This window comes from Phalacrocorax aristotelis, chromosome Z (assembly GCF_949628215.1).
Source record: "Phalacrocorax aristotelis chromosome Z, bGulAri2.1, whole genome shotgun sequence".
NCBI classification, from domain to species: domain Eukaryota; kingdom Metazoa; phylum Chordata; class Aves; order Suliformes; family Phalacrocoracidae; genus Phalacrocorax; species Phalacrocorax aristotelis.
In genome coordinates, this window is record NC_134311.1 from 27,587,474 (window position 1) to 27,612,539 (window position 25,066).

The window sequence follows — 25,066 nt, forward strand, 5'->3', positions numbered from 1 at the left end:
GGCATTTTTCCCCCTGAAAAAAATTACTTCTTTGACTTCGTGTGCTGTATGATGAAAGACTCCTACATGTTTCTTAAGGACACTGAGACATACAAATGAAGTCATTACTAGTGGCATATTTAGCTTTCATGCCACTGCACAGGTTTCTGTATTTTCCTGAAACTTGCCGCTCACAGAATTGCTGCGTAGTGATAGAGGATTGCATCTTGCTCATTACACTGAGACACGGATAAACAATCACCACGTACCACCATAGCTCTAGTTTTCCTTTTACTTGCAGATACTGAAGGGTAAAAGCACTGAAGGTAGCAGAAGTAATAGAAGAAGAAGAAAATCCCCAGCAAAACAGATCTCCAAACACTTTAAAAAAAAGAGAGAGAGAGAAAGAGGAGCAGAGAAGGGCATCTCTATAGCTACAAGAGTGTAATTAATGTCCTAATATGGTTGCATAAATAAGCATGGAAACTAACTTTTATCTGAAATAAGAGAGTACAAGTCATCAGTCTTTCAAAATCTGAAGGGGAATCTAAAAACCAGACATCTCAGAACAGGAGGAGGAAAGGAAGAAGGGTTGGTGGTGATCGGAAGAGGACTGTGTTAAATAACATTGGCATTATGAGGCAAAACAGAACAAATTTAAGAGATGCCATTATTCAGGTTGCTTGGGTAACTGTAACTGTAACTATAATGGGTAATGATAAGACTGTCTTCTTACAATCACATGTTAGAGAGGGAAGCCTTGGTTAGCACACAGTGTGGATTCTGCTCATGAAGATGGTAGCTACTGGGTGTTGCACAAGTGGCTCCATGCTTTAGAGCAGCTCCCTATCCAAATTCTTGAAGTGAGCGCAGAACTATTAGCTCTGTGAGTGTTTCTTGGATTTACATGGAATTGTAGCTTTTTAGAGCACTTCAGAGGTTTACTATGGTCAGTTTTCATGCTTCATCCCTACTCTCAGATTTCATTCTGATATCCTAACAGATACAGGCTTAGATATAATAAATCTGGCTGTTCTTCAGTTTTCTTGAAGTTTTCTGTTCTGTGGCTATGGTTGCATACATTGTCAATCACATGGAGTTGTATGGAACAGGATATGAATTCAACTGGCCCCATCAGCTTTGGGGTAAGGAGTGTTTCAGTGCAGGAGAAATGCTCTTCCATAGTCATGCAACCTGATTTATTGGGCCAATGTTGTTCTGACTTGCCATATGCCACCTGACATAGGATGCATTAAATGGAGCAAGAGACAGGGTAAAACTGGCTCCTCACCATCCGGAAGAGATGCAATTAAGGCAAATAAGATCTATCCCTTCCCTGGTTGTTCATAAGCCTAATTAAAGTAGCAGAACAGTCCAATCAGGAATGTATTTGTACGCCATGACATTTTTTTTTTTTAAAAAGCATGGGTATTCTCATTTTTGGTGGCATATATTGTATTGCTAAGAAGTCTAAAGTATGGTACAGGTTTTAGAAGCTGGAGCTGTTCCTCCATTACAGGTTATTCCACCTGCCATATAAAAAGAAACACAGAGTTAGAGGTACAGTCATTAATGTCCTTCTCAGTCATTACAGGAATATTTTTTAGCACTCTTTAGTTGTCCAGTGATCAGTGTAGGTCATACCTATAGTACCCCTATCTAGAGCTGTCCACTGTGCAAAGTAATTGGACACATAAGGCTGCTCGGAAAGAGTGTTTTAGAGTTAGTAGAAACCTTCCTCACTTAAATACCAATTACTTAGTCAGGAAATAATTTTTCAGAAATTTTCCAAATCATACCTAAAGCACAGACTTTTGATATTTTAAGTTAATTACTATGAATTAAACTGAGATAAGGCATCTAGACAGCTCTAATAATTTCTAAACTGTGTCATTTGAGGAATGTCCACCCATGGGCTGTTGTGATTTTTGTCCAGTTTGGAACAGAAGGAGACTTCAGATGCAGTCTCTGTGGAGTGGAGGCACCAAGTTCTGACGCATGTATGCTCAGATACTTGGGAGAGGCCAGGAGAGCCTCCTGCTTCCACCTTTCTGAGAGTCAAATAAATCCTTAGGCTATCAAACAAGCTTTCACCCAATGACCACTTTCAGTGCTACCCAGGCTGGGCCCACAGAAGAGGAAAAATGGATTCAACAAATTGCTACTAGGTACTGCTACTACTGCTTGCTTCTGGGTAGTACTTAGTCTGGGCTAGAAATGGATTGAACTGTAATTCCTCAAGTGTTCTCCCTAGGAGCATGTTAGCTTTTCTTAACTCTTCCTGCTTCATGACCTGTGGGACAGCACATTGGCCACACCCCCTGTGTACAAAGGGATGTCTCCCTGCTCTTTTCCAGGGATGTACAAATACTGCGAAGGATTTTCTGCTGTCCCCAGCTACGTGGGTGCTCACTAGATTCTCAGGCACTAGCTCCTGGGTATTTGAGCAGGTGGCCTTTTTGACAGCCTGTCATAGTGTCAGGTTTGAAGACAAGGTGTTTTCAACCTTGCCAGTGGAGCAAGATTGAGGAAACTTGTTCCAGGCATCTGACTCTTTGCCACGTCAGCATAGCTTGCTGCAGATCTGGAAGAGTATTGCATAAGTTATGTTTTTGAGTTAGGAATGAAAATCTAAGTATTGCTACTGACCTTTATTTGCAGCCATCTTCTCTTCCTCTTTTTTCTTCTCTTCCTCCAGAGCTTTCATTTTTGCATCATACTCATCGGCACGGGTCTTCCACTCATTTCTGTTGTTCAGCAGCCCATCAAGCATAGGTTGAATTTCCTCATGGAAACGGGAAAATTCCTAACCAAAACACACCCATCAGTGCAATGCAGTGCAGAGGCAGTCTTGTCCGTCATACCCCAGGATGGACCCTGACACCTTGCCTCCCAGGCTGGCTCATGCAGGGAAAGCATTAATGGCATGCAGGGGGACCATGCTGCAATGTCCCTGCGAGGGGCAGCTGTTGTCTCCTCTACTGCACTGGGACTCACTCACCTGGGATTTGAACCCCTGTTGAGAAGGATGGGGAGTGCAAGGGTGCGCTTTTCTTACCTTATAGACAAAGGTGCACACAAAGTCGATGAAACCCACTTGAAGCTTTGGAAGCTCAGCAGCTTTCCTCCGGTCCATCATGGGCTGTGGGAGGACAGAAGTTCACCATGATTTATGAGAATGCTTCATCAAAAAACACACCACTATTTTCTTCCCCAAACTATCTTCTTGTGTCAGCCTGGCAGTTCTGCCATGCCATCCATAAAAGCTGTCCATCACAGCCCTCTTCCGCTGCTGCAGAGGAGTGAAGTGGGCTCCATTCCTTTGCCATTTTAGCAGAAATTTCATGCAGCTCTCCCTTTCAGTGTCTGTGGATGGGGAGGAGGACAGAGCGTTTTTCCCTTGCACCTCTCAACTAGATACCTGAAAGAAGGTTCCTGTTATAAAGTGCTGAAGAGGTTTTAAATTCTCTAAAACATAACTGAACATAAAATTATATTCTTATAAGGCCTTGTTGATACTGTATCATTTGTGATGCCTCTTTGGGTAGATGGGGTGTATGAAAATCGGCTTAAAGAAAACCCAAACCACACAGGTGGACGCTGCATCAAGGAATGACTCTTGGTTCTTTCAATACCAAATGTAAGTATTTGTTGTTATACCAGAAAAAAATGTTAAGTGCTTTAACGCACTTCCATTTACCAGAAATAATTTCTGGACTCTATGAAGTTTGTGCTTGTAGTTTTTCCTTTTATTGGAAGCTCTGCTTTCCTCTGCAATGTATGTATTTAATTTTCCTTTTTTATGCAAGGGACTAGCACAAAGTCTCCAGGGGTTCAGTCACTCCTTGCTGGTTCACAGCCATTGACACTCATCTAGCTATATGGAGAGCTGGACAAGAGGGTCTGTTACAGGGGGGCTTCCCTAGCTGTGTACCCACTTTTCCAATGGATTTGGCAGGCATGGTGATTTCAGGAAGACTCTCAGTGTTCTGAAAGCAGCATTGTTTGTAGTAAGTCTCTGCTGAGACTTGCTGTCTGAACTGAACTCTGTGGCTCTCATGGTACTTACAATAGGCTGCTGCTGAAGGATGCTTATTTCTAAGTCCCCTTGCTCCCAGAACTCTGCTGCTACCAGAAGAGCTACCTACATTGCCAAGGAGAGAAAAAGAAAAGTTGGCACTGACTTCAGCCTTATAACTTGATGTGCTTCAGGTCTCTACCATGAAGTAAATATCACTTCTAGATCCTCTGTCGCTTCATGTCCAACCCCAGTTCCAGCTTTTCTCCTGGGAAGGGCAGCAGTGGCAATCAGATTGCTGTGTAGTGACAGCTCAAGAGCCTAATTGCACTGGAGCTTATTAGCCCATTGCTCATCTATTAAGAAATATTTCCTGTGTGTTCCCTTCAAGGATTTGCCTCTTGCTCACAGTTGTGGCTGCCTGTTATGATTTTCTCCATGCTGAACAGGAAGGTGGTTTTATTTCTTTTATCCTTCTTTAAATTTTAATGTTTCTTACTTAGCAGTTGCTCAAATACAGTTCAGGAAGGAAGTCCTAAAGCAAATAGAACAACAGAGCAAACAGTAGGTATTGCTGTAAAAAACCCAACATATATGTTAGGTGCAAAAGACCTCATGGTAACCCAAGAAGTTAAATACTTGGGGTTTTTTATTCTCTCTTTTTTTTTTTTTTTTGGTAAAAAATGGATATTTTACAGAATTCACAACTGCAATCTTAAAGATTGGTTTATCCATCAAAACTGTAGTTATTCTAAGGTCCTTTTGGTAGTTTTGGTAGGATACTTTGATTCAGCTTCTAAGCAGCTTAGGAAATTGCATTATTTTGAAGAACAAGCTAGAGAAATCTAATGGTATGTCAAACACCTGACCTTACTCTGGACTTCCCAAGGCTTTGTGATTGCTGACAAATCACAGGCAGTCATCATCATGGCCCTAAAAACAGGAAAGAAATTAGTTTCTCCTCTACAGCCTGCACCCTACCTCTTGTAGGCTCAGGTTGCTCATACCCCAGTATTTTGTCAGATATTCCCCAGTCCCTGCTGAAGTGATAGGTGAAGAAAGATGGGTTGCTGTAACAGCCTTGGCCCTGACTGGGACACTTATCAAAGATTATGCTCTTGATTAAAATGGATTTATGCTTATGCTAGGGAACTACTTGCTTCTGGCACTAGGATATTTGCTGCTTTAGTCATTGCTGGGCTGAACTTCTTGACTTTGGAGTAACACCTTTGGCTCCCTCATGGAGGTATAGCAGTGGAGTGAAGTTGTGAGTGTAGTTCATTGCCAGTGCAACACATCCTGCAAAGCGTCTGTCTGGACACAACAACAGCATTGGGCAACTCAGACTGATGACCACTGGGAAGAACAACCAATGGATTGGACTCCTGTGGATCTGCCATTGCAACCTGGCCCCACTTGCGGCCTACAGGGTAGTCTGGTAGGAGTATATGGCCAGAAGGGATCCTGCATCTCATTAGGAATATATGACCAGAAGAACATTCCAAAACCAGTCACTTATCTGAATGAAGCACCACTTTAAGCTTTTTTTCCTGTTTTTTCCCTGCTCCTCCAGAAGATCAGATTTGAGTGGACAGTGACGTATCAAGTGTTGATTTTGTACTAAGTGCAGCGGAAGGCAAGTTCTGGAGCTCTCACCAGACAACTACATCACTAACCTTTCCAGAGACCATTACTCACATGACAACCTCCTTCTTTGTTGTCTCCAGCGACAGGTATTCCGTCCAGGCAGTCATGCTGTCATATGTCTTGGACTCATCAACGATCTTTTGAAACATTGTTCTCTTTCTTTGAGGGGGGGAAAACGTTCCAAAGCAAGGAAACAAATACGTTAAAAACAGATGACTGTTCCTGATATTGCTAATCCTTCAGAAGGGTTTCCAGTGGTCGCTATCCTAGTATTTAGGTCCTCAAGGAAGCCCCCATAAAAGCCAAGCACCATCACCCTCTTCTCTTAAGTGGGGGAAACTATTGTAAATGACTTAAAAATAAGTATAGTGGTAAGACACGAGCAGGAACTTGAAAATATGAGCTACTGCAAGTTATGTCCCTGAGACACGGCTCCACCTTTGTTGGCAGTGGACGAAGGCTTTTCCCCTGAATGTTAAGCAAACAGCAGAAACCTAGAGCTGAGTGGAGTACTTGTAAAGCTGCCTGGCTCTGTATACTTAATCTGACCTTGTTATCCTTATTTATATACCTAAATATATGTAGCAAATTCTGGGAAGGGTTTTATACACAACACACCCATGTTTTAAGTGATGTGAAATCTGGAAAAAACTGCTCTTTCAGTGCTAGCAGAAGAGACGTTTAGGCCAGATCCATGAAGAAACTTGTGTACATTTTCTGTCTGTATCATTTTGCCTAGGTCTGATCTCAACCAAGCCTTCGCTTTGCAGACCATGGACCAAGGAGGGCAAAGGCCTGCTTGTACCCACCTAGTAAGGAAGTGGTGGTATCTGCTTCCATATAGCCACCCTACTTCCATAATAAGAGGACTGGGTATTGCACCCTCCCTCATATTCCTCTTTTGTTGACTGTATGTATTTTGCATAATCATTCTTCAAGGCAAAACACAGAAGCAGGCTCTGGTTTCAGCACTGTACTTTGAAAGCATATTTTAAAAGCTCCTTGCTAATCAGGAAGGCTTATGTTGTTGTCTTTTGTCCCAGGAAGTCAGCACATGCTGTTCCAAGAGGTTTGGCGTTTTTGACTTTCAGGTGTGAAATAGACTATGAACTGGATATTCATCCACAATGGACCATGTGTTATTTGTGTTGTGCTGCTCTCCCAGAGAAGTTAATGTAGCCCTGGCCACGTCATTCACCATTATGAGTATTTTTAGTGCTGAAGTGCTAGGTAAAAAAAAATAAAGAAAATAAAAATCGGACATATCTTTCCATTAGAGGATCATATATCACTGCCTTGTTGGAAAAAGTCACATATGTCATCTAATGCGTAAAGGTTCAAAATTCTTTTGCACAATTTCAATTCTCCCCACCACCTCTGCTGTTAGTATTAAAGGCAGCCTCCCAGAGGCAGTGTCTCTGAAGAGGATTGCTGCACAGGGGGGCTCTCAGAGCAAAGCATCACGTTTTGCCTTTGTAAAATGGCAGCTGCTTTCTGCCCTTCACACACATGTACATGACCGACTTACTTGAAGTACAGTGCCAGGTCTGTTGCTATAATGGCAATTTCCATCAGATGAATCATGTGCTCATGCTGTCTGCGGTTGAGGTTCTGACATATATTCAGAGACTGAAAAGCAAAGGAAAGGGAGCTGCAAAATCCAAGCACTGTGTTGTTATGAGTTATTGGCCACCTCCCTTTGTCAAATATGCTCACTTTTTTATTTTTAATAGCTGCAGCCTGCTCCCCTAAGGTGCAAGGGTTGTGAGCCCCATTCACCATATGGTGGTGCCCAGTCTCACCTTTTGTTCACAGAACAGGGTCAGTGTCCTGAAGCTTGTAATACAGAGTGTGCCCAAACCCTGTCCCCTGTCTCCACTGTGAATTTGCCTGAAATGAAAAGTTAGCTGGGGGAGTGTGTCAGCCTTGGCACTGTCCGAGGGGCTATAGGATGACAATCTTGTATTTAACATATGGGGATAATGATATGGCTTCTGAAGAAACCAAGTCATGCATTTAGGAAGCCTGTGTGTTTCAGGCCTTGGTAAGCATAGAGTACTTGGGGAGTGAGGCAGCTGCAGTTCCTCAGGTGTCCAAACCAGAGGAAAGTCTTCCGCTAAGCTGACAACTATATTGTTGCTGAAAAACCCTGAAAGTAAATTATTCATGTCCTTAAATTACAGTTCATTACCAACCTCTTCAGATAACAAGAATTTTCCAAATTCCAGGTGATGTCTCTCTAAAATTGAGGATCCATGAAGTTTAGCTAAAGGATTTTGAGATCTGGTTGTGTAAAGGAAAAATTAAAGATGTTAGTGCAGCATTTTAAAAATAAAAAGAAGCGTCTCATTTTATATTTAATTTTGTCACACACACTAGCTCAACTAATTTTAAAAGACTTAAGAGTAATATTTTTTAGAGCTAATGACCTCAGTCTAATAAAAGACTTCTGTGACACTGCTTATGACTATTTGGATACTGTATAAAACAGTCTTCCAACTACAAATTTCACCCAGAAAGTTGCTTATGACTATACTGTTATTACTCAGCACAGTAAGCTTGTTTAAATCCTGACTAATTATATGTTGATATCTAGCAACAGGAACAGAAAAACCATCAGTCCTTGGACACTTTCCTAGCTGAAAAGCAAGGCCCTCTTGTATCCAAAACACCAGCCGGCTTCACTTAGGTTTTATCAAAGCTCCAGAAAACAGTAAGACAGAATAACCAGAAAGCATTGCAGAAAAGCTGTGATCTGCCACTAGTTTAAATGAGCAACAAAGGCTTGACTGGTCAAAGAAACCAGGCAGCTGGTTTTCTGTGGCTAGTAACTACCTGCTGAGAGCAGCACCCTCATACTCATAGGGGTATTGTTTCTGCAGATGGTGAGGGCAGTGCTGTGCAAGGTGCTTTCTCCATAGATACCTTCCAGCAAAAAGTAGGCCTCTTATGTCCAGGATGCTCCTGGTGGCACCCTGAGTCTTCTATGATGCCCAGGCTACTAAATGCCTGTGCTGCACTTGTTCCACCTATAATGGTAACATAGAGTGTCGCTTTGACCAAAGGAGGTTTACTAGGAGGTACGGAAAGCCCCAGAGAGCACTGCAAAATTTCTGTTTCTCCATTGGCCAAAGCATAAGCCCAAGTGCTGTAGCAAGCTGAAAAGCAATGTTATTTGCAAAAGAAGGTTGTTACCCCCACATATAAAATAGAGCTGTACTGGAGTTTGGTGTGATCACAGCCTGGTCCCACTCCACACGAGAGCAACAGGAAGTGGTTTGAAGTGGCAGGAAAGCGCTTACTTCATTTGGTAGAGGTTGTTTGTTCCCCTGTGGTCAATATCGTGGCACAGAGCAGCAGTTACCATTGCAAAGGCTTCTAGGTCTGTGTAGTAACGTTTCAGTTTGCCAGTCTGGAGGGTGAGAATTTGCATATCGTCTGTTAGTATCTTTTACAGGAAAAGGTACTGTGCTGTGACTGCTCTGTGCTGGGAATCTCCTTATTGAAACAGTCCAGGAGAACTGAAAATACTTGTGAAGCAGAATGCAATACACTGTACACTTAGGTTAAAATGGGGAAGCAGCTGGAAACAAAATGTTTCAGACGCAGGTAGGCATGCGTCCCATGCATATGTGCTCAATGCCCACCTGCGAGGTTGGCCACCCGCTCCTGTAGCAGCTTCATGCCCTAAGGACAGCCGGGTCCTCATAAGCACCCCTCCAGTCACTGGACACAGAGTACTTTGCAAATGGGCTCTGCATCTTTCTATGTCTCCAAGATTAATTGCCCAAAGGATTGTCCGGGGATGGTTGGCCCAATTCTGCTGCCAGCTGTGTAGGCCATACCCTCTGCACTGAGTCCTGGTGCTGGTCCATCCCCAGTGTGGAGCAGCAGTCTGACACCTGTTCTTCTTGCTGGGGCACCTGTTGCCCTGAGAGCCTGTGAGAAATGGCACTTGCCGCTTTCACACTAGCGACAGACCTACACCTGTCCCTGTCCTGCCTGAAAATGGAAAGCATGAGGTCGTCTCCATCTCAGCCAGCTAACTTCAGTCTGGCTCTTAATGTCAGAAACTATTGGAGGAAGGGAAGCCCTGTAGTATCTCTCCCCTACCCTGCAGAAGGATTTGTTCTATTCAACACCGTATACACCTGAAACTATGAGAATTCAAGCATTCCATTCATTGGGCAGTATTGGCCACAGCTCTAAGCGGAATGCAAGAACTATCACTTAAGGCAATCCTCATTTAGCAGAGCCTGTGCTAGGAGTGACGAACTCTTATCCCACACCAGGATTCAAAGAAAGCCCTGCATATCTTGAGGGCACAACAGAAGACCTCCTGTAAATAAAGCTGTGCCACAGAATTAACTGGGGTGGTGTTACTTTACCATCAGGAGTGTGAACATGGTCTGTGCAACATTGAAGCCATGGCGCCAGTTGTGGTAAGTTATCTTCCGGTAGCCTTTGCTGACAGAGTACACAAACCTTACCAGAACCTGCAAATTGGGGAAAAGGGTATTAGTGTCTGTGATGAAGCTGCTGCCTGTTGCTCTTGCAATAAAGACCATGCACAGAAGTCACAGATGAGGTTCAGACCAGCTCTGCAGAGGTGGCCCCAGAAAGGAGTCAGAAACTGCAATATCATTAGACTTCCATGACAATGTGGTTATAGTAAAGCCTAGTGGAGAACTAAAGGGGACACTAAAATATAGCTCTCTGCTTTCTAATCTCTCTCTCTCACTCTCTCTCAAAATCACAGAGGACTGGGGAAAACAAGAAACAGCCATGTCTAGAGGAAAAGAGATTTCATCCTACTCTTTGTGAATTTATCAAATTTCTGAATTTATCTGTGTTGTCACTCATAATTTGTCCCTCCTGTGTCTTGTGATTTACTAATACTGATATCTCTTCAAGCAACACGGCTCCATAGATGTAGAGATGGGTGGTGTTTGTATCACCTAAACAGTTACAATGCGGGGCATTAAATAACAAACTGGTTTTTCCCCTCTGTATTCTACTTCTCCACATGTACTACCTTTTGTAGTTATATAGGTTTTCTCATTAGAGAGGAAATTAATCTTGGATGAGTATTTATTTTTTAAAAATCTCTACTGCTCAGAGTAGCAGCAAAGAATATCTGCTTTTTACACCTGTATCAGGTGTTAGTTGTTTCAGAGTAGCTGTTTTTAATACTTCTTGACATTGACATGCTATGAGTAAGAAGCACATAAGTAATTCCCATTCAGAGCCCTTTGCCTCCCTCCTACTTCCCAGCCTCCCTTTCAAGGGTGAAAAGTCTTCCGACAGTTACCTCCAGATCCCACTAGATGGAAATAAACCTCACGTGATGTGCTAAGAAATCCCTTGGGGGGCAGCAGAGCTACTGAAATGCCACTTTCACAGGTCCTACAGGGGCTTGAACTGTGGCAAAAGCCATGAACTTGCACATCAGGGGCTACAGGGTCCTTGTTCCCATAGGGTCACACCACTCCTGTTGCCAGCATTCAAGAAGTTGGCACCAACTGCACCTAATGAAGGCACATCCATGTTTGCAGAGGGAAGAAAAGCAGAGGGACCTGTTAATGTGTCTTTCAGCATATATTGGGCGAAAGCTATAGAGTATATACTATAGCAAATGAAACATGCATGTAAATATGCGCTGCCCCGTGTCATCCTTTGAAACTGCACTTTTACACTGCAGCTGTGAATGGCATTAGACACAGCAAGTGCAAGCAGTTTTTTGCATGGTGTAGCCCCCATCTAAATAGACCTGATAGCAAACCCACACTGTAGCAGGCACTGCAGAGCAGAAGAGGCCATTTCACATTCCAAACCGCATGGAGCAACCAGGGACTTTCCGAGGGGTTCCCTGCCCTCAGCAGGGCGAGGGGGCTCAGGATGCTTGCCCCTCTCCTTGCAAGCCCCCATGAATCCAGACCTCTGGTTGCTCGATGAGCTGCTCAGGGCATGCATGGGGACCTCAGCCACGCTGTGAGTCTGCTGGCCATCCAAGATGGGAGTCCCTGGGTGCTACCAGCTCCTACCTCCTGTGGGATCTGGAACTTCTTCACCACGCCGAGCTCATAGTACATCTGAATGCCACACTTCACCAGCTCTAGCTCAGTGCAGTCAAAATCAGAGAACCTGAATTCATATATTTCAAACTTGCTGGGTCCTGGGAGTTCTTCTTTCTGTAAGAGAGGTAGGATGGTTTGTTGCTGTGCTACTTATGCTATCCCTAGAAACCTGGAATGGGTTTTGCTTAATAAAAATACATTAGTCTGATACTGCTGGCAACTTTTCCTTTTAGAATATAACACATAAATAGACTGAAATGCAGCTTTTCATGATAACCCTGTTCGTGGGGGAAGAGGGAGGGCATTGCTGGCCAAGTGCAAGAAATATTGCTTGTTTTCTGTTAAGCAGTTTTCCTGTTGATTTGATATAGTTTAGATACTTAAAACTTGCCAGGTCTTACAGTGGAAGACTTACAGCCCTCCGTGTTTACTCAGGAGAGGAAAAGGTGTGACAAGTTAATGTGGGTGATGTGTGTCCAGATGGGCTTTGAACCCCATGAGATGAAGTGGCAGAGAGCAGGTACTCACCTGCCTTCACCCTTCAACATGTGCCCATGCCCTGTCAATGTGTACAAGTGTGCCAACACTGGGAATTCTTCCCTTAATCCACCCAAGCAATGATTTTTTGCCAGGGCTGTGCATTCCAGCAAGACGTTGCTCTTACCAGGATGCTTGCCAGCTCCTCTTCCTCACACTCACTTGGTTCCTTCCCCAACTTTTCTCGTGTTGGCTGTGAAGAACATGGACATGTTAAACTGACAACCGAACCCCGCTGGACTTTGTACTGTGCAGCTTTGGGGCAACCTAGGACAGCTCTCACATGCAAATTTTGTTTTCTTTCTGGACCTTATTTCTATTTCTGGACTTTCAACCTATTCTTCCTAGTAAAAATATTCTCCCTCTCCTTGATTTTGGTTTGTGTTTCCTGCTACTTGCAAATGTCCCCCTGGGTCCTCTAACTTCACATCCCCTACAGTAAGAAGGCTTTAGGGAGTAAATCAGCTCCCCTTCCACCCCTGCATCCCTTCCCTGAGTAGCACCTGCATGAGCCCACCTCAAGGGCTGGCTTTGCTGAGGGTATTAGAAAGAACACAGCACGGCAGTGTGCTGAGGTGGAAGGCAGGCCACAGAGTCAAAACAAAGACTTGCTCTGCCACTGTGTGGTAACTTGGGCCCCGGGTGCTGCCTCTGCACTGTGGTGGCTGGAAGTAGTTCCATGGGATGGGAGAGCAGCCTCTGTGCCGTAAGTCATGGGCCAGGCCAGTACACTTGGGGCTGTGCTGCACGTTGCGAGGCATTACCAGAATTTCCTGGATTTCATCCTTGTCACATTTCACATGGTAGAGCACCATATCCTGAGCAATGTCCTTCCGGTTCTCCAGCTTGTTCATCTTATCATATGTGTCTGTGTTGAGCACAGACCAACCCAGGAACTGTGTCAAGGACTTGGTCAGGGGAGAAGAAGGAAATGGTGAAATAATCAAAACATCTCTTCACCAAAGACACAGAGGTATAACACTGCTTGACATATTTTTAGACCAACATGACCTCCTCTTCGGCCACAAGTCTAGCAATAAGCAACCAAGCGTTTCCTTCCAGCTGCTACTTGCTCCCCAGCAAGTGCAGCTCCCCAGCTGTTGAACCTGCCTAGGCCTCCAGAGCATCCATGGTGTGGACTGTCTGTCCAGTTCAGCATATGGAAAACTATTTCTCCATGCCTGTAGAAAGGCATGGAGACACAATGGTGACAGGAGGTCAGGAACCCTCGTATCAAGGGAGTGGAAGGTGGTCTTGTCACCTTTCACATATGTTTACTCACACCCTGAGTTTGCTCTCAACTTGTTTGCTTTCCAGTGGCCAAGTCAAACAGAATTTTTTTTTTCACAGTCTTTTTGTTTGCTAATGAAAATCTATTTCAGGAAATATTCTGATTGGTAATAGACGCCAAGAGCTGAATGCCTATATTGGATTGAAACTAGCATAGGAGCATTTCGAAGCAGCAAAGTCTTTAATTACAGCTGATGTTGGTAGGTTCAACAGCTGGCCACCCTTTGTATCTTAGCTACGTAGACAATTTCTGTGTAATTTCTTTAGGGAGCTGCCCAGCTAGTGTGAGACAGCTGTCATGTATGTGAACACAGGTCAGAATGGTCATGTTAGTACACCATAGCTGCTCATGGCTAGGTGTCCAATGCAAGAAGATCCAAGAATGCTGAAATACAATAATGCAAACACAGCAGGGTTTCCAAGACCAAAACCCCCAGTATTTCATATAGCTAATTTCAAAATTTTCAAGATGATGCATAACACCTCTATAAGCAACAAAGAAAATTACTTAGCTGCAAAACACTTGGAGATGTTTTGCAGGTGTACAAGAGCAATAGTGACCTTTCTCAACCATATCAACTACTTCCAGCTGCAGCAAGGAACTATACCTCCATGAGGGTCTCGTCCTGTTCATCAAATGGTTTCCCATCTTTTCTGTTATAAAATGTGACAACGCCAACAATTTCTTCCTTTTTGTTGACTATTGGCATGGAGAGAACGTTTTTGATAGTCCATCCGGATTCATCTAGAGGACCTTCCTTGAAGCAATAGCAAGCAGAAAGATACCATGTACTTAATGTGTTTTCTAAATACATCAGCACTCCCATTTTACAACAAGACAACAGGCTAAAGAAATATTTACATGTCTAATATTGACTCTAAATTATATTTCTGCAAAGCAGAATCCTTGATGGGACTGGAAGTTTTCACAGTACCTGAAAGTTAAACATCTCATCTGCAGCAGCATTCATAATGTTGCAAATCTAGGGGATCACAAAAAAAGGAAAAAAGGAGAAGTTTTACAGTATGGGCAATGAGAAATTTAAACACCAAAACAAAAACCTGAATTGATGAGAAAGCAGCATTAGTATGACTTCATCTCAGAAATCCCTGATGAAGCCTAAGTTAAGTACTTACAAATCCACTTTCAGCCACATAGGTTGGCAGTCCAGTGACTAGTGCCCAGTGATCTGGTGTAGGATTTCTGAATAAAAGAAAAATGCATGCATGAAATTAAGGATATATGTTTACCAAAGAATGATCATGGAGTTGAAATGTATCCAGCTGAGTGCACAATCCATGTTTACATGTTTCACCCACAGTTACTAAACTGTCCTGTTACTTTAAAAGGACCCATGTGTGCAAGCAAAAGTTTTTCACATAAGTAAATATTTTTCCTTCAAGGATTCAATATTCATAAAATACCATAGTCTGCAGAGACTTAAGAAGAAGTCATTCCTGGGAGTGGGGGCCATGTTTTAGACCTTCAGAAGAGGAGAGAGAAAGATAAAAGAAAGTTCCTAAGAGTGTCTGCCAGCCTGAACTTTTAAATGCTGCTGTACCTAAGCAATGGGGGTTTTTCTTGCAGCACTTACACTGATGCAAAGCAGTGTGACCAGAACTGGGTGAAACTCCTGTTATGTCAAATTTGTCCAAGGTGCTCAAGCCTCCTCTGAAAAATTCAGTGGCAAGAAGAGAGGGGTGGTTTTCAGAAAGAGGAAGTCTCAGTGTGGTGTCAAAAAAGGATGAAAGGCAAGAGGTAGCCTTTAGATGGCATCAGTGACCAGAGGCTGAGAGAAGCATGGGGAGCAGGGGTGACCATGAGAGGTTGGGAGGGGGCAGAGGGGTGAGGTGCAGGGCTGGTACAGCAGGTACTGCAACACAAGGGCAACCTGGATGGGCTTACCCACTGACACGGGGAAGGCACCAAGGAGGAGTGATGCCTCAGCCCGGCAAGGAGAGTGGCAAAACTGCAGGCAGACATGGCAGTTCAGTTCTGCATCTAAAAAGAATCACTGGTTGCAGTGAATTTTGGGGCCTGACTTGCAAGCCAGGATCCAAATGCCCTGGAGGAAATCTCTGTCCCACAGGAATGTGCATTGAATCACCAGCTTACACTCTGGCTTTCTTACTCAGTCTTCTATTGGTCCTTTCCATATCTCCTCATGAATGTCTTTAAATGATAGGGAACCTTGGTTTTAGCTACACCCTGTGTTAGCACATAAGAAAATTTAGCATAAAGAAATTGGGCACTTACGGGATGACTTTAATGTCTTCTTTTCCATGTAATATATAATCAATGACCTTGTAAAAGACTATTTCCTACAAATAACGAGAAGAGTGGTGTTAAAATTAGTGGTGAGGCAATCCAGCCAGACAGGAGAGAGTTTAACATATCTGGTTCTCACGTACCCTGCCATCCGGGGTGCGAGGTCCTGAGTAGGGGGGAACTTCTCCTAGCAGGACTGGCCATAGGTCAAAAAATTCCTGGTGTTAAAATGAAAGAAGGATTTTTGGAGTAGAAAAGTGCGTTCTGCCTTGAGCCTCAATCTAACCACTGCTTTACTATGCTGGTCTTTGTACAGTGCAAACAAGGCATGAAATAATAGGACTAGTTCAATGCTAGACAGCAGAATGTTATATCTAAACCAGGAAGTGCCAGGTGCATTATATGGCTGTATATAGTCATATACTGCCTATACACAGGAGGCTGCTTCGTTCAGTGAACAGCATGGGCCGTACTCACAGAGCAAACGGCTATGTCAACATTTCACGTGTTCTTCATTTCCAGAGTGTGACCACAGGACTGATCTACTGCTTGCTAGCTTGCTAAAGTGAAAGAATTATTTTTGCTTTTCTTAGGCTACATTATAATGCTGATCAAAGTGTCTTTAGCACACTAATCATCTTTTAATACACCTCTTCACAAAACAGCTTGCTATAAAGGCTCTGGCAATGTGGTGGAGATCAAAGTCCATGGTAGCCTCAGTCAACCTGACCATGGAATAAAGCAGGGCTCCTATGACAAGGATGCTGTGCAACCCCCACATAAAGCTTGCCAAAGGTGCAAACAATCAGACCAAATCAGGGATGCAGAAGTAGCTTAGATTCTGTCAGCTTGTTTTCATGAAGCCAAATTTCATGTAAAAGCCTGGATAACGTGCACAGGGATGAGTCTTTGGGGAAGGTGGCTGCTTTGCTTCTGGGAGTTTCCACAGGCATGTCACTATACTTCTGATATCCACAGACTTTGTGAGGCTGTGCTTATGTTGCAGGCTTTGACCAGGGTCACCGTGGTCAGACATTTGCCCTTCCTTTGTCTTTGCAGGCTCTGGCTTCTTGAACGGTCCCATTTCAGTGATAATGTCCTGCTTTTCCCTCCCTTTTCTTTAGCCCAGACTCTTCATTTGCACAATGGACTAAAAAAATGCCAACCAACTCAGGAATAGTGACTCAAAGCTAGCCAGCACTTCAGCTGTGCCAGTAAAACTTATCTCTGCACATCACCCCTCCGTGGATAGCAGCAATGTGGAAAGATGTACAACACACAGGTGAACACTCACCTTCTGCTTTGTCATGTCCAGGAGACCTACTGAGTACCGGTCGCAGTTCAGGTATGCTCTCACAGTGTAAAAAGCTTTGTGGAACTGTCTCTCAATGTCTGTCAGTTCCTCAAAAACCTTATTAGCTGACCACAACAGCACCTGCAGGATAAAATCCAAATGTAAGCATAGCCTTTCTTTGAGAGCTGGGCTTCCCAAATGTGTTTGGAGTAACAAGGAAACAACTGGCGTTTTATACCACTGTACTACTAGCAACCTATACTGCAAAATATGAAAGCATTGCTTATTCACACTCAAAATTACTAGGGAAGTATGCACTCTGAGGAAGACTCAGGTCATCACAGAATGTTTTGTAAAAGTCCAGTCTGACGAATGTAGCACAAAAAGGTAATAGTGCCAGATAAAGAGGTGACCCCACTTACATTTTATACCCCTAAGTAAAATCTTGCATCCGAAAACAGTTAAAACCAAAAGCATTGCAAATGCCAGAGGCTGGAGTTGGAAATATCAGAATTAACACTTTCCTCAAAGCCTTTGCGCAGCTGGTTTTTGTATGCATCAGCCTATGACACTTTTGCCCATCCTGTGCCCCACAAATGTACCCTTAAGAAATATGTTGCTATTAGGCTCTTTCATTTGTAAAAATGAAGGTTATGCAGCAAAGTAGGTAAGTATTTCTGAAGGCACAAGGAGGGTATTTGTGGGCCTAAGAGAGAACTTAATTTTCTCTGAAAATGTAAGGAAACCATCTATGCAATTGCCTAGCTTAGCTAGTGCATGTGTGCCTGTATCAGAGTGGGTGTGCTTTGCTTTCCGAGCCCAGGGATCGTGAGGAGCAGTGCTTCGTAAGGACTGGGAGCTGCTCCCTGAAGCTGGCAGGATCTGTGCTTTGAACAAGAAGTACTGTTACATGGCCACAATCAGGAAAAGTGTGTCTCACCTCCTCACTGGGCACTAGAAGATATTTTTGACAATTCTGAGCTGCATCAGTCTCTGTTTCTAATCTGTAAATTGGGACAACTCTGACACTCCTATAAAGTCTGAGGTGTTCAATATCACCGGCCTCTGAGCACCCATCAGATAGGATAGTGGTGGTGTCATACAAACCATTAGAGGAAAATGAGCAACGGTTTATTTTTGGCATTTTACAACATGCAATAATTAATGCTGAAAGCCACAAGTCCAGTGAGGATGGGTGAAAGGAACACCTGAAGAATGGCCAGTTCATGGAATGCTATAAAGAAGTTGGGCAACGTGTTATATGGTCTTCTGCTAAGACTCTCACAAACTATCTGAGCACAAGCAGACTGAACAGTCTTTGCACAAACAATTTTTCTTACAGTATCCCCCAGTCTTTGCAGCTGAGATGTGCAATATTAAAATCCTAGATCACCTCAATGAATGTAATTTCCTCAATCTGTACTTCAGTGCTTTTAAATCTAATACAATGAACCATATTATCTCTCACACAGACCTTTAGATCTAGATGGCCAAAGGTCTGCCAGTGACCTACTGGTAGATCTAGCAGTATGTCTTGCATCTTGTTCTTGCTTTCCTCCCTTTCTGTGGGACCTGCAGATGCAGCAGTGATGTATGAACACAGGACTTCTGGGTTTAGCTCCAGATCAGAGCACCCTGCAGGAGACATTAGGCCTTCCACCACTGCAGTCTCCACTTTATCTCCTAGCTCCTTCCTTACATCCCCCAGTCCTGCTGCTAAGCCCTCAACAGGAATAAACCTTTGCTAGTTCTACTTTAGTTGAATTACTCAGCTTTGCTAGATGGCTGTATCACCTGACAATTGTTCCTGGGTTTGGTTACTGAAAAAATTAGGTGAAGTACATAATGAATTAGCAAGTGTAAAGGCTGTCCCAAAGCTTCTGAAATAAACTTTGATTCTGCGTCCATTTTGCTGAAACAGGCATTTATCCCTCAGGAGAACATCCACAGGAGACAAACGCATGGCTGCCATGAAGCATAGACGTGATTACATGTCTTTGTCAATGACAACCAGTTGTCTGCTGCAGGAAGTGACTGCATGGATTCATATCCATCCCAATAAATTTGAGGGTCCTTTCCTGCCCCAAGTCACGGGAAAGAATGATGACTGAATTGTTTCAGTCCAACATACCCTAAATGCCTCATCTATGTTCATTTCTACCAAGGGAAGCCAATACAACAGGCATATGAGTATCATTTTACTGGCACTAAGAAGAAATTCAATAGCACTTTTTAATAAGCAGATAAGGAAAAAATACTACATTCTTAATTGTTTTGGGAAGTCTTTGGTGCTGCTGGCTGAAGTGATTAAATGCACCAAGAATGTTTCATAGCCTGAGTTCAACAAAATATCTGGAACTCAGTCCTGCTGAAGCTGGTGCCACTGCATCACCTCCTGCAGTCTTGCCAACAGCAGCAGGAAGAGAGACTAATGAAGGACATTGGGGAAGGAGTGGTACCTGAAAGTAGATGAGGGCACCTTTTTCCTTCTGCTCTTCAGGGACAAATCTCTGAAGCAGATCAGCTACACCTTTGAAATCAGAAGAATCCACTCATTTGATTTTGAGATACAGCCTAATCTGCATTTTCACTCTTACCTGGCCTCTTCGAGTCTCACAATTGTGAAGATAACTCAAGTGGTAAATTTTCAAGTTCAAGGAGGCAAAATTCAGGTACTTCAGAAAAAGCTGAAAAGGCAAATGATGAGATTGAGTCGAATGCAGTAGTAGCCTTGTGTTTACTGGATTTCATAACACTGCTTTAGCAACGTCATGGTAATTCCCCTAGATAAACGTTTTGCTTTGCACTGGTGTGAGATAAGGCTTATCCCACTGTAACTTCCCTGAAAGATTTCTGAGATAAGCATCCTCATAATAAGCCTCTTCTGTTAGAGGGTGAGTCCCCTGTAGGGAAATTTGCACCAGTGAAGCTTCTCTAAAGCAGACATCCCTAGTGTAGAGGAGTCAGTGTTACATGGCAAAACGGTAACTGCTTGATAGAAACTGAGCTACTGACCACTTACTGTTTCATCAGAGCTGGTGAAGTATGGGCCGTTCAGCTTATTAATAGCCAAAATGACAGCAACTAAATCTTTGCCATTCAAGATGGGTGTTGCAAGAATGCTTTTCGTAGTGTAGTCGGTGAGCTCATCAACAAATGGACTGAACTGGGCACACTGTTCAACAGAGAATTTACAAATTAGGCATTTTCCACAATGTCTGTAGTCTTAAAACCAAGCCACAGCACAGCCTCTCAAAGTAAGCTGCCTAAAGAGAGTTTTGCTTAAAAAGTTATTGGGGAAGATAAATGAATTAGCAGAAAATTGGACAATGTACAGGTGATAAGGCTAGTACCAAGAGAACTGGCTGTGGCTTCTGCCTGCAATACGTGCACCCTTTCACTTTTTGCAGGGATCTTGCAAATCATAAGCTGTAACGTGTCAGGGTCTGCCAGAACAAGGAGATTCTCCTCTCATCACATTGAGATCATCAGTATCCTTCATAGTACCTCCTGAATCCTTTCCTCTGACTTCTCATTAACACTGTGATGCGGGTACAGCCAGTTACCACAGAGCACTGCATAGCTACAGTTTATAAACCAGTGCTGACTGGTACAGTGACTGGGAAGGTAACTCACTCTCATTTTAATTCTGCCTTTGTCCAGGCCCTGAAGCTGCTGTAGGCTTGCAGCCTCCATGAAGCCATTCTCCCCTTGTTTCTCTTGAAAATGTTCTCCCAGGCAATGCCTCTCGTGTTGCTGGGCCTTTGTGCATGGGATGGTAGGTGGTAGGGAAGGTATCCCAAAGGAGGATGCAGGTGGCATGAGCAGCGCATGGTTCCTGGCACTGACCCCTGGCCCCTGAGAGTGACCCTCCGCCTTCTGCCCCAGGAGCATTTTGGCAGCAGTAGCAAGGTGCAGACAGCACTGCTGTGGACTGCGTTGCCCAGGGAGTTGCCCATATGGGAGTTGCCATTCAAACCACTGGGAGATTCCTAGATTATGCTGTAGGGGCAGCACAAAGGGAACTTGTCTAGTTTTAGCTTACGTGAATGTAACTGTCCCCCCATCCCAAAAGAAAACAAAGAAGAGAAAGGGTAGTGTGGGGAAGGCGAATGGCCCATCACCTGGCCTGCACAGGACCTTATTGACATCATCATCACCTGCGAATAGGGAGAGCAGGGATGGTCTTGCTAACCCAGGATCTTCTCCTTGCTCAGCTGAACAACTTGTCAGCTAGAAGTCCTTCTAGTTGGGTTAGAAAAAGCTGCACAGCTCTAATCACCAGGAATAATAATCATTCCCTTATGCACTTTCTCCTCATACCTGCCCCAGTGCTGGCCTTCCCTGCCAATTGAAGTAGACCAATCATTTAGGCTCTGTGTCTCCTTCAAAGGAATTGCCTTGGCAATGCTTGAAAGCACTACAGTTGGAGTGCAGTATTTGGCTCACAGACTGAAATTCTTCCATATTCTTGGAGAAATGTCTGAAGCCAGAGACCTTAAAAAAGTTTAAGCCACATTCTGATGCTTCCCCACCCTCCCCCGACAAAAAAAATGGTTGCAAAGCCAAATCAATGTCTCAGTATGTTCTGTGGAGGACAAGGAAGTTTTGCTGAAGCATTTGGATATGCTTATATTGAGCAACAAATGGATGAATTAACAGATGGTCTCTTTGTAACTAGCAAACAATAGATGGAGTAATCCCAAATGCCATATTTGGGTCACATGGATTTTAGTTTTATATCTATGATTAGAACAAGCGGATTGTTATTGCTGCCATTCAGGTTTACGTGACTCAACCCAGGAGTATGGGGGGTAAATATTGTCGTGAAGGCATAAAAATAAAATATGAAAATTCCTTGGATCCCTCCTAGTATTGTAGTGTGTAGTGTTTCCTGAAAGAGTTTTTCAGTCAAAGTTTGTCTCTTGCTGCTTCTGATGAAGATCTCCCATACACAGGTTGCAGAAAACATACCTGCTCTGAGGTTCACTCCCTCTGCTTGATAAAAATGCCTCTAAATGCCCTTGGCCCAAGGCTCATCAGACAGAAAACATTTTAAAATGTCATTTGTGGTGGAAAACCATTTCTGGACTCACTGTGAAGGATTTATCTCTCTTTGTCTGTTATTTATGGAATACAAATATGTGTGTAAAATTCCAAGTGCGTTTGGTGCAGATCTGCCTGTACCTCACTCTCTTTTCTCTGCTGGACTGGATGTGATTTTTTTTTTTTTTAATTACCAGGCAAGGTGTGACAGTGCACTTGTTTGGAGGCATTAACTCCTAGTGTAATTAATGTGCTTAGCTTTACCTAGCTCCATCAATGAAATTGGAAGCAGCTTGCAGAGTTGCTGCTGGTGCTTTTGTTTCCACTACACAGCTATTACACTGCAAGAGGTTTGACCAAGTACCAAGATGCCCTGCTACCTCTTGACCCCTTTGTGCTAGTAAGCATGGAGCCCTTCTTCTACCTAGTGAATGAATAAATGGCAAACCTACCTCACTGACATCCTTGATGTTCATGGTTTTCTTGGTTTGCGCAACATAGCCCACAATGCCTATGTCCAAAGGATAGACAATCTCGCAGTCTGGGGAGACCAGGCATTCCTCCAGGGTGCTTCCCTCTTGGATGTTGAAAAGTCTTGTTGCCAGTTCAGGTGTGCCATTTCTCTGCCTGTACATGAAAAGACTACAGCGGTCAGCATGAATAAGGGACCTGATTCTTCTCAAAGTCTTGAAAACAACTTTCTCCATGTTGATGCTTTCTTGCATGTCTTGGATCAACTCAAAAAGGATTTCACTCTCATTGCTATCCCAGGACTCTGTTCTTAGTTTCTTCTCAAAGTACTGCTTGGCAAAAGCAGGGTTGCCATCAAGAAACTTCTCCACGTCGTCTTCACTAATGCTCATTGTGAATGTCCTGGGTCTTGTGGTAGGTACTGTTCAAAGATGTGGTCTATGCAAACAGCGCTCTAATTTCTGATGTAGTTCCTAAATTCTTGTAATAGAAGTTGTTCCTTCTAGAATGAGCAAGGGTGAGGTAACACTGCAAAGAGAGCTTGTCATCAAGAAGAGGTATTCCTTTATAGTGCCGAAGGTGAGTCTGTGGGAGGACAGATCTTCTCAAACAAACAGATTAGATGACCTCTACAAGAGCTTTGGGTCAACTTTCTTCTTAATCTAAATGCAAACAAAAACTGAGTACTCACAATACCTGAAAACACTCTCCTTTCTCTTGATAAGCAGTACACTTACTGAAACAACTATATTGAGGCAGCAGCAGCAGGGAAGAACTGCATCTCCTAACATTGAAATAAGCTCTTTAAAGTCTAATTAAATATATACTTCTTGGCCTAATCCTTGGCTAACAAGGTGAGCATCTTATTATTTCTGCTCCCCCAGCTCCCTGCAGTAGTGGGAAGTGCATCCTTCACAAAAGAGCACGGTGGTCAGAATAGAAATAGGGAGGTAATGCTGCTCTTTCAGGGATCTCTACTATTGCATCATTCTTTAGCTGCTGCTGTAAGTGCTGTTCCCAAACACAAGCATCAAGCCTAAATGCTTTAGTACAGGATTTGAACTGAATTTGCAAGGTCTGTGGCCTTTTATTCTTCCTACTAAGAACCAGGAGAGGAAAACATGCCTCTTCGTGACATCCCTTTAGGAAGGAATCTGATTGGGGTGGCTGGGATGGAACACTCTGAGGAATCATGGGAAGACCTGCAGACAAAAAAGAAAGCAAAACACCTAGGAAGGCAGTAAAATCTCATCATCACTAGCAGTGGAGAAAGGGTTGGAATTATGGCTGTGAGGGACAGATGTTGTTTCACATGAGTGAAGCCACCATTCTGTGCAAACAGCAGGTGAGGGTCAGTGTAATGATTGGAGGCAAAAGGCCATGGAGGCCATTACTCTTCAGGGGAATTAAACAATGCACAAGGGTTTTCATCAGTGGGTAACAGGGGTAAGTTCTATCCACTGCATTGCTGGAAGATAACCAAGGCTTGCCTGCTCCAGGAGTAAAGGTGCAGGCTGCCTGTCTGTTTGAGTGTTGGCACTACTGCTGGGAGTGGTGCCAACCAGCCCAAATGTGAATGTGGGTGACTAGAAGGAGGGTGCCAAGAGAAGGAGCTGTGGTGGAAGTGTTAGAAATTATTATGCAGGTGGGTCTGGAGCTCAGGAGTGCCACAGGTGGGGCGGCCTCCTCACACAAAGGCATGGGAGTATAGAGGAAGGGAGTTAAAAGAGAAATCCTTTCAGAAGATTGCAGGTAAAACAGTAGAAACTGAGACAAAGACGAACAAATTTATTATTTATAATTCCATTTTCTCCTATTCCCTCTCTCAGTTTCCTGGATCACTGGAGATGCAGTAGGAAAGTTGTTGTGCCAAGGGGTTTAATGTCTTACATGCCTTTATGCTAGGTTGTCAGAGACTTGCTCTGGTGATTCTTGTAGTCAGAACATTAAAATAGAGTTATTGCTAAAAAAGATTTGGAGGAGGTGACATGTGCCAGGGATGCATACACTGCCTCCAATGTCCATGTTCTAACGGAGGGACAAGGACCTGCTCAGCACTAGCATGATGGGGGTCTGCTCCAGGTCTCCAGAATGGGGGTGGATGAAGCCTTTTTGTGGGCAACAAGCTGGACTGTCCCAAGCACAGGAGTTGGTGGTAGTGGGGAATTTTAATTGCCTCACATCTGTAGGAATGGCAGTGCTTCAGCCTGCAGGCTGTTCCGCAAGCTCTTGCATGTTGCAGCAGTTTTCTGGGTACAAAGGGTGCAGAAAGAGCAAGAGAAAATTTTCTTTCATTTTGACTGGAGGCAAGGGAAAGAACTAGCTGAGAATGTGAAGGTGAGAGTCAGTTTAGGTGAGCAAGACCATGAAATGAGAGTTTGAAACTGGGGCAACCAGGCCATTTTCTATATTATGTACTCTTGTTAATCTTAAGTAAG

At 43.6% G+C, this 25,066-nt stretch overlaps 1 protein-coding gene across 1 annotated transcript; it reads right to left on the reverse strand.

Moving 5' to 3' along the window:
- Positions 1 to 257: 257 nt before the first annotated feature.
- On the reverse strand, positions 258 to 23,503 carry PDE6B (phosphodiesterase 6B). The gene is made up of 22 exons (XM_075079065.1): positions 22,610 to 23,503; positions 20,134 to 20,286; positions 19,709 to 19,798; positions 17,112 to 17,252; positions 15,961 to 16,035; positions 15,806 to 15,870; positions 14,686 to 14,752; positions 14,484 to 14,531; positions 14,157 to 14,306; positions 13,023 to 13,166; positions 12,386 to 12,451; positions 11,689 to 11,835; positions 10,033 to 10,140; positions 8,947 to 9,056; positions 7,840 to 7,927; positions 7,173 to 7,273; positions 5,696 to 5,803; positions 4,867 to 4,930; positions 4,049 to 4,123; positions 3,038 to 3,121; positions 2,629 to 2,785; positions 258 to 1,508 (listed from the first exon to the last, which is right to left on the reverse strand). The coding sequence occupies exons 1-22, from the start codon at positions 23,018 to 23,020 to the stop codon at positions 1,450 to 1,452; spliced, it is 2,511 nt and encodes an 836-aa protein (XP_074935166.1). The 5' UTR covers positions 23,021 to 23,503; the 3' UTR covers positions 258 to 1,449.
- Between the last annotated feature and the right edge of the window lie 1,563 nt (positions 23,504 to 25,066).

Bases quoted from the DNA above. Each gene is read 5' to 3' on its own strand.
- PDE6B (XM_075079065.1), bottom strand. From the start codon at position 23,020: ATGAGCATTAGTGAAGACGACGTGGAGAAGTTTCTTGATGGCAACCCT. The intron at 14,532-14,685 runs GTAAGTACTTAA...GTGATCCCCTAG, and splicing joins ATGTGGCTGAAAGTGGATTT to ATTTGCAACATTATGAATGC. The intron at 2,786-3,037 runs GTAAGAAAAGCG...TGTTTTGGTTAG, and splicing joins TGTGCACCTTTGTCTATAAG to GAATTTTCCCGTTTCCATGA.